General features: G+C 45.8%; 1 protein-coding gene across 4 annotated transcripts in view; it reads left to right on the forward strand.

Moving 5' to 3' along the window:
- PDE8A (phosphodiesterase 8A) overlaps positions 1-12,863 on the forward strand; it is a 148,904-nt gene that overhangs the window by 18,349 nt on the left and 117,692 nt on the right. Inside the window, exon 1 of one of the 4 annotated variants that reach the window (XM_081831736.1) lies at positions 8,365-10,369. The exons of the other annotated variants lie outside the window; for them this stretch is intronic. Within the exon in view, the coding sequence (XP_081687862.1) occupies positions 10,214-10,369 (156 nt within the window). The 5' untranslated portion in view covers positions 8,365-10,213. Of the gene's footprint in view, positions 1-8,364; positions 10,370-12,863 lie in introns of those variants that run through there. 4 annotated transcript variants of the gene reach the window in all.

Raw genomic sequence — 12,863 nt, forward strand, 5'->3', positions numbered from 1 at the left:
ATGAGGAAATTTTTTGGAATGTCTACCCCACCTAAGCTGTTCTTCTGTACAACAAGTCTTGAGGCTGCATTTCTCTGGGTCCCAGATAACCAGAACCCACATGCAGAGGGCCAGGGGATCTGCCCTACAAACAGAGGTTCAGAGAAGGGGCAGAGTGATCAAAGGCTAGTCTGACTGTGTCCTGCCCTGCTTAAAACCCTCTGTGGCTCCCCAGTATCAAATTCAGACTCTTTTTTAACCTACAGAGCCCAGCCCACATGTGGCTCTTACCCCCCCTCCAGCTTCATCCCGTGCCTTATGTGTTGAGCACCTCCAGTACTCCCTTTCAGGGACGAATGGCCTCTGGACTTGTGACTGTGCAGTTTGCTCACAAGTACTCTGCTGAGAAAATCTCCCTAACTTAATCAGTAGAAGTAGCAAAAGAACGTTGATGAAGGTAGAGCTCTAAGGAGGTAACTGTTAGAGGAAGTATTTTATGTCTGGAAGAAATGCCCTCGGATTTTTGTGTTTGTGGTAGTCCATTAAAAGAGAGAGAAAGAGAAGATTAAGATAGGATGAAGGGTTCAAACAGTCAATGTCATGTCTGCCCAGAGGATAGAGAGGTCCCTGTGGGCTGTTCTGGAACAGTGTTTGCCCTCCTGGCTGCTTCTCTGTGGCCCCGAGGACCGGGGCGCTGAAGAGGGCAGCAGAGAAAGGGTAGTGTCTGGGCTAGAGGAGCACGCTGGTGGCTGACACAGCCTGTTTTTGCTAAGTACCTGGGGGTCTGAGGCTGCAGAAGTGGCCTCCCCATGGTGGGCACCTGAAGAAATTACCCTTTTATTACAAATAAAAGAGCTTCTGGATCTGATGGTGTGCTGCTGAGTGTCAGGTTGGGTGGGACAAACGTGCTTTTCTGTGATCAATTTGATGCTTATTTTGGTCTACCTTGTTACACCTTAACTAACACATGGGTCACTAACCTGGAAATCAACTAAGATTGATGTAACATAACAATAAAGCTTTCATGTATTGAATGTTTACTACATACCCGGTACTGTTCTAAGTACATGTATTAACTAATGTAATCCTTATGAAAATCCTTGGGCATGGTGTTACCTTAAAGGTTCGCCCTTCAGAGTAAGAGAGTCGAGGCAAGTGGGAGATTGCACGGTATGCCCAAGGTTTCACAGCTAGTGATCGGAGGGAGCACTTGGGTTCAAACCCAGTGGCTTGGTTCCTGAGTCCATACTAGACTTTGCAATTTCTGTATTTTTCATTTTATTTTTTGAGGTTCTTGATATCACGATTTTTTGTTGCTTATTTTTCTGTTTTTTTCAGACAGTTTTCCTGATTATATTGGTCAGGATTCTTTTTTGACTGTGGGTGACATCAACCCGGTCTAAACCAGCTGAGGCCAGAAGTGAAACTCCTGGGCCACTATAACCCGGCTTACAAAACCACACCACGGGAAGGACGGGGGGTATACTAGCTCTAGGGTGAACAAAGTGAGGACTCTCTCCCGCTCTCACGTAGTGCCCTCTTCATTTTCGTGGGCTGTTTTTTTCTGCTCAGCAGGAAAAGTGCCCACCAACAGCCGTTGGCCTCACGTGTAACAACTTCATCAATGGAGAGGGACTGAGCCCCTGCCTTTAATTCCAGTATAGGAGTCCCTGGAAGGACCGAAGAGGGCCTGGCTAAGCGCACCTGCAGCCAGTGGGTGGCTTGCCTGGTGGCGCAGCGTTCCCAACCCTGAGTGGTGCTCGGGGAGGAGCCGCTCTGAGGAAGGGACTGCAGCTCAGAGCCAGAGCTGCCCCCGCCCTGCGGTCCAATCCAAACCCCCCAATGCTTTTCGGCTTAAGAGTGAATACCACTTGTATGTGTAAGGAGAGTTACTGTTCCTAATTTTCATTCTGAGGCAGTTTGTGTTCTGAGTTATCAGAGAAACTTTCCATTCTGTTTGCTAAGAGAAGAATGGATAACAACTTGTGGGAAAATTTCAACAACTTTTGAAATAGGGCTTCCAGTTGACCTTCTGCCTTACTCGTCCACTCTGCCTGCGAGATGTTCAAGGACTCCCTATTGCTCATTACTTCTCTTTTTGTCCAGTGCATTCGTAGTTAGGACATGTTCTCGATTCTGTTTTTGCCTTCCACTGGTAAGATCATTGCATCCAGTGTTTTTGTGTTTCTGTTTCATTGGCTGACTATAACCTGGGTAAGGCATCCAACCTTGTGGGCCTTGATTTTTTCACCTGTTGGGATAGGCTGACTATTGTAACAAACCCCAAAATATGCAAAAGTCTTAACCTTGGTAGAAGTTTCTTAGTCATGTAAAATTTAAAATAGGTGTTCCTGATCACAGTGGAAAGCCCTCCTCAAAGTGGCAATTCAGGGACCAAGGCTCCTTCCATCTGTGACTCTGCCATCTTCAACACATGGCTCCCAGGGTCACTCTGCATGTTTGCATGGGCAAGCTCACAGAAGGGGAAAGAGATGAAGGGTGGTGGAGGGTTCTTAGTTGCCAGACCTGGAAGGTGGTCCGTGTTCATTTTTCACATTCCATTGGCCACTTGGCCACACCTAACTTTACTGAATGCTGGGAAACACGATCAATCTGTGTGCCTTAGGAGAAGAGGAACTGGGATTGAGCAGTTTGTCAATCTTTGCCATACCTCTTTGGTAATATCTGTAATTCTTTCCCTTTTCCTCTTTCCCATGCAAAGCAGTTGTAAAGTTTCTGTGGGATTGAGCCCAGCCCCAGTTCCAGGGTGGTCTGTAACATCCTCCTTGCCCCAGTTATCGGGTCAGTATTAGATACATAACCCAGGCCTAAGTCATGGGATTTGTCTGGTCCCAGTTACTAGTTCAGGGGTAGGCATGTGACCTAAATGGTCTCAATCAGACTGTGAAGTGGGTGGGGGCATCTCCCCCCCCGCCCCCGGGGACAAAACCAACTCCTGGGTGAGAATAAGCTCCGAGAGTTGCAGTCACAGAGCCGGGGTCCTACTGAACCTTGCCTGAAGCTTACAATATCTCACTCTCGACTTCGCATTTACGTGAATGATAAATCTATTGGATAATTATTTGAGGTTAATTTTCTTTACTTAAAACCAAAAGCTTCCTGGCTGATACAGCTTGTGAAATGAACGGGGAGCAGGGAGAGAAAAAGTTTCAGTCTAGATCTCTAAGTTCTGCTTCCCTTTTTTTTTTTTTTTAAGATTTTATTTATTTGACAGAGACACAGCGAGAGAGGGAACACACACAGGGGGAGTGGGAGAGGGAGAAGCAGGATTCTCGCTGAGCAGGGAGCCCAACGCGGGCCTCGATCCCAGGACCCTGGGATCATGACCTGAGCTGAAGGCGGATGCTTAACGACTGAGCCACCCAGGTGCCCCAGTTCTGCTTCCTTTTGTTGCTGGCGTGTCTCTGATGTTTCTTTGAATACCTGAGCACCCAAGCAGGTTCTGAATTGATGTTAGCCTCGTTTGACTTCCCAATTTCTTGGAGTTACAGCTAGGACAACTATGTTCTTTAACATTCTAATTTTTTCTACCTTTAGACAATGATGTCTCTCTGGATTGAATGGTGTATAATTTCATTGACATATAAATTACGACCTTTTATTTGTCTTCCACCAGATTGAACAGAACATAGTTGTTGTGCTTTCTTTTCCCAATGTTTCGTTTTAGCAACTTCTTGGAAATCAGCTTTTTCATCAGGAAAGTGTATGGAATAGATAGATCATACACATTGTAAAATGCATTTGGTTTATTGCTGAGTATTATTTCTGTATCATATAGGAATTCTTTATTTCTTGAATTAGAATGTTCTAAGCCCTTTTGGAATTTGAACAGTTTGTCAAATTTGTTGATTTTATAGCACCTCCATCTTGAAAAAAATGCCATATGGTCTTCCTGAAAGAACATTTTGAGAGAATTACGTGGTATTCAATAAGGCAATTGGAAATAACCTATTAAGTATTTAGGAATTGTTGTACAAGAAGCTAATTTGCACAACCAGAAGCCATTAGCCCAGCACACGGACACCTCCTAAAGCTAGCGTAGCAAATGTAAACTATGGAAGCCCAACCTGACTCATCCCTTTCAGGATATGGAGAACAGCAGAGGGGTGACAAAACCACATCATTAGAACTGCCCTACCCTGCTTTGTTTCAAAAGGATTTGAGGTAACGTAGAGAATACTTACAGTAAGATAGAAAAGGACAGAGAAGGGAATTGGGGCCAGTGGAACACAGCGGGTGGGCTAATCCGTTAAGTCAGTAGTCTGTGCCATAGGGACTTGCCTGGTTGCCGGGGTGGGGGTCCCCCACATTCGGCTCTGAGCTTCCACAGCCTCAACACATAGGAAGACAGTCCCAGAATTCCTGAGATTAGCATAAGCTCATGCCTCAGGAGAAGTATAGTTTCTGAGCTGAGGCCTGAAGAAATTACTCTTCTGGGCCCTTTTTAAGGGATGAGGATCTCAACAGTGTTCCCATAATAAAGCTGGTAGTGAATGTCCCTCATGCAAGCGGGGGGCAGAGTGCTATACATGGGCTTCAGGTGAGGCCAAAGCAAGCAGGCCCGGCACCCTGCCGATTTGATTCAGGAATTAAAATTTAGTCTGTCTGGGGGGATGTGGTATTATCAGTTTTTAATTTTGGCCAATTTTATTTACAAGTGGAGGTCAGTCTTTTCCCAAATGTTAATCAGCCATTTGTAATTTATCTTTTGTATACTGTCTGTTACTTTGGCTTTTTCGTATTCGAGAATTGGAGGGTTTTCAATTTGGGATTTTTAAAAAGTTAAGGAATATTAATCCATTTGTCATTTGTAACAAGTAACTTTTTTTTCTAGTTTGCCTTCTGAAGTTGCTGATTTTATGTCTTTAGGATCGCTCGCTGAGATAGGAGCGAGTAAGTGTGCTGAGTGGGAGGGGGGCTGAGCTAGGCGCCGGACGTGCGGAATAGCCCCTCCGAGGAGGGGAGACTGCTCGGGGCTCTAGCGAAGGCCCCTGGGCAGCACCGGGCAGCCAGCGGCGTGTGGACACCCGCATCCGTACGCCGCTCTGCCGGGGGCTGTGAGCTCTTTCGTCAGTAGCGTGTGGGCCTGAGATGTTGGGGGCACTGATCTGAAGTGGGGTTTTGCCCCGCTCCCAGGTGCGCTAGCTGCTGCCGCGGCCGGTGCGAGCGAGCGTGAGGGCTGTGGGCTCCGGGTGACGGCAGCGGCCGCACAGGGCGAGGCCTGGGGGCTAGGAGAGCAGCGGGGAGCAGGCCTGGCAGCCCGGGGCGCGAGGCGCGGGGGGACGGCTGCTGAGGGGAGCCCCGTGCCGTGTGCAGAGCCGCTCAGCACGGGGCCTCGGGCGGCAGTGGCCGTGCGGAGACCGAGGGCCGCAGGAGCGGGTGCCCCTGAAGGCTGGCAGAACGACTTCCGCTGTTAGGAGCCGGCACAGGGCTCCTGGGAGGGGAGACGGGGGCCTTGTGTGCTCGGAACGTTGCATCTTGACCCAGCTGCACCTCGCACAAGTGTGAACACTTGGCCGTTAATGCGCTGACATACTTTCCCTGTGTTCGATAACATGTAACGAAATGAATGAGAACGGGAGAGAGAGTGCTCACTTTGGTGCCAGACCACCTGTTTTCAAATCTCAGCTCTTGATAGCCAGTTTATAACCGTGGGGCCTTGGGAAAATTACTCAGCCTCTCTGTGTCTCAGATTCAAATCAGTAAAATGACAATAGTAATTACGCCTGTATCTTAGCAGTGCTGGGAGGAGTAAACGAATTGATGTGTGTCAAGCGCTCTGAATTGTGTATAGCGCGTAGTAAACCCTCTGTAATGTTGCCTATTATTAGTTATTTTTCTTAATAGTGGTTCTTACTATGAATGCGAAGAGATATGAGGAAGGCTTGGTGCCTCGGGCAGTTGTGGTCCCCTGAGAGCCGGTGGGCGCTCTGCCAGGTGAAGTCCTGAGTGTTAGCTGTGCCCTGGGGCCTGGAGTGGAGGGGGGTGGGCTGCAGGTTGCAGCCACAGTTAAAGTGAAGGAACGGATGGGTGCCTGGGTGGCTCAGTTGGTTAAGCGACTGCCTTCGGCTCAGGTCATGATCCTGGAGTCCCAGGATCGAGTCCCGCATCGGGCTCCCTGCTCGGCGGGGAGTCTGCTTCGTCCTCTGACCCTATCCCCTCTCATGTGTTCTCTCTCTCTCTCTCAAATAAATAAAATCTTTAAAAAAAAAAAAAAGTGAAGGAACAGTGAGGTGGTGGTGTTGCCATGTGAGCCGTGATACTCCCCAGGCTAATGGTAGGATTTGCAGTGGATGAGACCGAGCTTGAGGTCAAGGCCCTAGGGCATTGCTGGATGATATGTGTCTCAGGCCCTGAGGGAGAGGGGCTGGCTGGGAGTGCCCGTGGGGCATCAGCAGCAGCCTTCCTCGGGTGGAGGGGCCTGGATGAAGCCAGCTGTGGCCTTTGGGAGGCTTACTTGGCTTTCCCAGGAATCTTGATGCCTGCGCAGTTAGTGGCCCAGAAAGGTGTCAGAAGCCAGGTGACATTTGGTGTGTTTGACAGTGAAATACAGGTTAATTATATCTGCTTTAATATATTTTCAGAATTCCACTCTCATTCTGCCAGTAGCTGTAATGCTCTGCCTAGCTCCCTGCCCCCGCCCTTCTCCTTGAACCTTGGTTATGTTTGACCCCCCAGACCCCTCCTCCTCCTCACTGGGTAACCATCCCAACCCCTACCCCAATTCAGGTGGAGGAAATTAAAGTCCCTCTAGTTCCACACTCTGGGACTCACTCCCATTTCTCATACCCGGACCTTGTTGCCTTGGCCCTATTCCTGTCTTAAATTCCACTGCCAGGTATGGGTCTTGTTCCTCTGTCCAAGCCCGGCTACCTGCCAGGGCCCCGGTTTCCCCACAGTGGAGGCCTCCTTTGCATTCACTATTTCCTTTTCTGATCCCAGGTTTCAAGGATGAGATCCTCCCACCTGACATGGACTTCCTCTCCACACTGACATGTCCGCCTGAATCTTTTGCTACCACCCTCCTCCTCCCCCACCCCATCCTGCCCTTGCTTGCTGAGCCATCCGCCTTTTGCTGAATCTCCCTAAAGCAGTGTCTGCCAGCATTGTTGGCTGGGGATACAGTGCTCTTCCTGACGAGGGGAGCCTCCCTCCCCTGGGGTGTGAGTAGCCAGGCACCTACTCCACCTTAATAAGCCCATGAGATTGCCCAGCCGCCTCCTCCCAGGCCAGCCTGTCCTTTGTCTTCAGGGCTCCTGTTTTGACAATGGGCACATGGGAGGGACAGGTTTTGAGTCCTGTAAAAAGAAAAAGGAAGGAAGTGTCCTTCACACAATTTCTGCCCCCTTTTCCTCGTTCTTCCTGGGGTGTCTGTGTGTTCGTGTATGATGTTTTGTTGTTTAGGGGCGGGGGAGAAGGGTGGGCGGGTTGAAGAGCAGTTTTTACTTTGTGCTTCGGCGGAGAAGTCTAAAAAGCCAGCCTGGAGAGCATTCTAGCTCTCTCCTCTCTACCTTTTAATATCATACAAGTGACATAAAAACTCAGCCTCTTTTGTCAGTGACTATTAGAAAGCCATTTGGGGCTGTAGGTGATCTAGAATATTTTATAATCATACCAACAAAATATGTCCCTCTATGTTTGTTTCCTATGACCTGGAATTGTATGAGATATCCTATGATCTCTCATTGTAATGGAATTTATTGTCTCAAGACTTTACCCCTTGTAAAATTTAGGAATTTGGGGTAGTAAATCATGAAATTCATGTAAAGCGGTATATGTGGGGAGTTCAGGCTGGAGAAAGGACTCTTAGTCTTTGTTTTTTCATGGCCAGTTTTCATCAAAAGTTTAGATTTTCTCTGGACTGTGATAGGTTATTCTGTCTGTTATGACAAAAACTAGCCAGACAAGAAACAAATGTCATATGCTGTTAGTAGGAATGTAAATTGGTAAGATTACTTTGGAAAACTGTCTGGCAATATTTACTAAAGTCCAACACAGGCATGTTCTCTCACCCGCCAATTCTACTCCTAGGTATACACCCAACAGAGAGGTGTACATATGTTCATAGCAGTAGTGTTCATAATAGCTAAAAATAAGAAGTAACTCAAGTCCATCAAAAGAATAAGTTGTGGAAGAAGCATATCACGAAATACTCTGTGACAGCAGAAATGGAAGAACTGTGGCTACCCACGGCAGCATGGGTGAATTTCACAAGCAAAGTATTGAATGAAAGAAGCCAGGCAGAAAACTGTATTATTTGATTTATACAAAGTTCAAAATCAGGCAGAGATGTGGTTTTGGGAGTCAAAATGGTGCTGACCTTAGGGGAAGAGGGCGGGATAGTGACTTGGAGAAGGCAAAAGGGCTTCTATGTTTGGTGTGTTCTATTTCTTGACCTGGATGGTAGTTATGTGGGTGGGTTCATTCTGTGACAATTCACCAAGCTACATACTTATGCTTTATATTCTTTTCTATGTGTTAACCTTCAGTAAGAATTTGTATTAAAAACTTCAGTATGTGTTCTATTTGAGCCAGTTTTTATGAATGTGTCTGTCCCTCTGGTCCGTGGACTTGGTATGTACTTTTGCCTCAGTCTAAAGTACTTTTTTACTCCCTTTTCACTCAATTCCTGTTCCTCCTTTGCGTCTCCCTTCCCCACACGTGCAGCGTCCAGGTCCCCACTTGTGTGCTCTCGGCACCCTGTTGTGGAGCACAGCTCGGACTTCCCATGTCGGTGCGTATTTGATTGCCTCTCCCCCTGTTCTGCAAGCTTGAGGAGAGTGGAGAAGCTGGGCCTGTCTCTGCCAGCCAGGTGTCTCCAGGGACTGGCCCCAGGGCCCACACCCACTGGTAGTTGTCAAATGAATGAACCGAATGGACTGACTGCGGAGGGAGCGGCCTTTTTCTCGACCCCTTTCCAAGTTAGTTTGGGGAAGCGCGAGCCTGAAGGAGCTCTGAGGTTGAAGCCCCTTTGAAGCCGCATGAAACGTTTTTGAGACTGTAGTGACTTTCATAGCCTTAACGTGTGACCTGTAGGAAGACTTCGAAGCTGAAAGAGCTATGTTGGCTAATCAATCGGTGTCCCTTAACCTAGTTCTGTATTCTCTGCCCACTAGTCATGTTCTTGAGAACAAACAGTTTATATATGATGACTTCATTTGTTCTGGCTTTTCTCATGACAATCCTAAGGTCAAGCCTATTTTAAGCCTGAGAAATATGTCCTGGAAGTTAGTTCCAGAGTCCCTATTTCCTTTTTCTTTCCTTAGCATGGAAATCTTGGCTGTCTTCCCCATCCCCGCCCCCCTGAACTGTTCTCAGAAACAACTTTGAAAGTAACGTAAATATCCTCTATGTTGATTTTGTGTGTGTGTGTGCCCTTTAGTTGTTCTTTTTCACCTAGATGTGGGGAAATAGCACGTTCTCGTTTACCGTTCTAATCTGACAGAAGGAAGCCCAAAGCCGTGCTCAGATGGACCCAGAAAGAGGAAGAATTTAAGTCAGTACCTTTGCATTTAGGCCTTATTTGTTAGGTGGTTTTTGTCGGGCGTTTTCCTCTTGTGTAAAGTGGTTGGGAGATGGGCTTTGGAGCCAGACACTATCGGTCTGGTCCGAATCCCAGCCCTGCCACTCCCTGCCATTTGACCTTTGCAAGTCACTTAGCCTCTCTGGGCCTAAGCTTTTTCTTTGTAACATGGGGGCTAGTCATCAAGATTGGATTAAATTATGAATGTAAAACAATCTGTTCAATACTTAAGAAGCTGTAAACACTTAATAAAGAGTAGTTACCTAAAGTGGAAGATTCAATTTTGTTGTTTGAAAAAGAATGGTTTTAACATATATTACCTATTAGACTCTAAAGATTAGGACTTATTTTTAAGAACATATTTGGAAATTAATTTTGTGATTTATTTTGTGATCATTTGTGTAAATGATTATACAAAACCCAATCATACAATTTACCTTTGGGAACAAGAAGGGGAATATAGTAGCATTACAGTGGTTTGTATGCTACTCCCCCAACCCCCTTTAACTCTGAAAACAAATAAGAAATTTGGAGAATCCCATCCACTGTTAACCCTAATGATCGTTTCCTGAAGAACAGCCCCATCCAGAGTCACACAGAAATCTAGGATATGAATTGGAGCTTTGAGCTCTTGTCATTTTTTTTCTTCCTTCAGTGATTTCTGGTTGCTTAGCGTGAAGGGTCACACTAATGACGCTGTGTTTGTTGGTGAGCAAAGGGGAAGCGGAGAGGTGCTTTGCGAGGGATGGAAGATGGTATTTACATACAAAATTTCAGATTTGGACCTTAGCAGCTTTGGTTCTGATGGGCTGGATGGAGAAATTTCAAGATCAGAAGGGCTTTGAGGTATGGTGGAAAAAACAGACTTTCTGTATCCTGCTTCAACTACTGTGCAACTTGAAAAAGTTGCTGCTTTCTCTATCATTTTTCTCGATTTTCTTATTTGCAAAATAGTAATAATTCTGCCTGATAGAGTTTTTTGAGAGGCTTGAGATATATGATGACCTTTTCCTAAGAGACCGTGAGATACGTGTAAAGGAGTTTTTATTTGCTCTTTCTTTTTCCATTTAACCTATTGTCTGCTCTGACAAGAATAAAGGAATTGTTTAAAGGATCCTCTGTAATTAGCCAACTTACTATTTTGAAATATTTTATTGTGGAGAATTTATAACATGTATAAAAGGAGAGAAAAGGGTATTACATTTGTTGCATAACAAATCACCCCAAAATTCTGTGGGTCAGAAATATGAGAGCTTCTTGGGTTGGCAGTTCTGGTCTCTTGTGAGGTTGCAGCCAGGTGTTGGCTTGGGCTGCAGTCATCCAGGGGCTTGAGTGGGCCATAGGATTCGCTTCCAAGGTGGTTCACTCACGTGGCTGGCTAAGTGAGTGCCAGATGTCTTGGGGTGGGGGCCCAGTTCCTCTTGATGTGGGCAGTCTTCAGAGGGCTACTCGTGTCCTCAGGACATAGTAGCTGGCTTCCCCCAGAGAAAGTGATCCTGTGCACCAACACAGAAGATTACGATGCCCTTTTTGACCTAGTCTGGGAACTTGTGTATGGTCAGTTCTACCGTATTTTATTGGTTCCATAATAAATCTGCCCTCGTTCAGTTAAGGAAGGGACCATGCAAGATCTTGTGATGATCATTGCGTCTTTAATTCATTAATGGTTGTAAATGGTAATATTCTATCGTTCCTTCCTCATTTAATACTGAAATACTTATTAAAGAGAAACTTCCCCTCATTAACTATGTGATAAAATTTGAATAGCATACGTAAAATAAATGCTTGTTTCTTGCCCTTCATTTACCAGTTTTTAGAATAAGGATTTGGTTCTCTAGCATCCTTCAAAGGGGACCAGTTAAAAAAAAATTTTTTTTAAGATTTTTTATTTATTTATTTGACAGAGAGAGACACGGTGAGAGAGGGAACACAAGCAGGGGGAGCGGGAGAGGGAGAAGCAGGCTTCCCACCGAGCAGGGAGCCCGACTTGGGGCTCGATCCCAGGACCCCGGGATCATGACCTGAGCTGAAGGCAGACGCTTAATGACTGAGCCACCCAGGTGCCCCAGGGCACCAGTTAAATTTTATTTTTTATTTTTATTTTTATTTTTATTTATTTTTTAAGATTTTATTTATTTGACAGAGACACAGCAAGAGAGGGAACACAAGCAGGGGGAGTGGGAGAGGGAGAAGCAGACTCCCCGCTGAGCAGGGAGCCCGACGCGGAGCCTGATTTCCAGGACCCTGGGATCATGACCTGAGTCTAAGTCAGAGCTTAACTGACTGAGCCACCCAGGCGCCCCTAAATTTTATTTTTTTCAGTCATTATGAACTTAAGGATTTTAATATATTTGATGTCTTTCAGCGTTTTGCATTTAATCTATTTTGATGTTCAGTTATTATACCCCTATTAGATAAGTAGCATACTAAACATACTCCTCTTTGCTTTGCTTTGCTCACTTAACAGTATATCCTTGAGATCATGCCATCGTTGTATGGACAGGAATTCTTTTTCAAGAATTGAGATCTAATTCATATACTCACCCCTTTAAAGTGTACAATTCAGTGTTTTCTTAGTGGTAATGGTTGCACAACTTTGTGAATACATTATCTGCCTAATTCTAGAATATTTTCATCACAGAAACCCTGTAGCCATTAGCAGTCAGCCCGCATTCGCTCTGGTCCCTCCCACCAATGCCGAAGCCCCTTGCAAACCCCAATCTGCCTTCTGTCTCTTCTGATCTGCCCATTCTGGACATTTTATTTTATTTTATTTTTTAAAGATTTTTTATTTATTTGATAGGGCAGAGTAAGCGAGAGAGAGAACATGAGTGGGGGGAGGGGCAGAGGGAGCAGGAGAAGCAGGCTTCCCCCTGAGCAGGGAGCCCCATTCGGGGCTTGATCCCAGGACTCTGAGATCACACCTTGAGCCGAAGTCAGATGCTTAACTGACTGAGCCTCCCAGCCTCCCCTGGACATTTCTTTTTTAATGGAATCGTATACTTTCTGGCCTTTGTGTTTGGCCCTTTTTTACTTAGCATCATGTTTTCCAGATTCATCCATGTTGTAGTTTGCCCCAGTTCCTCTTCTGTTTTTGTAGTGGTACACTGCTCCTGGGCTGGTCCACCACACCTTAGTCAACCAGCCTGTGTTGGTGAATAACTGGATTGTTTCTGGATTTATTATTAGATGGCTTTGTGCATATATCCTTTTTATTTTATTATTATTATTATTATTATTATTATTATTATTATTATTAGAGTACCCTTTGGATAGATTCCTACAAATGGGATTGCTGGGCTGAAGGATAATTGCATATGTAATTTTGCTAGTTGTTGCT

Source organism: Leptonychotes weddellii, chromosome 9 (assembly GCF_054177405.1).
Source record: "Leptonychotes weddellii isolate Sample4059 chromosome 9, ASM5417740v2, whole genome shotgun sequence".
NCBI lineage: Eukaryota > Metazoa > Chordata > Mammalia > Carnivora > Phocidae > Leptonychotes > Leptonychotes weddellii.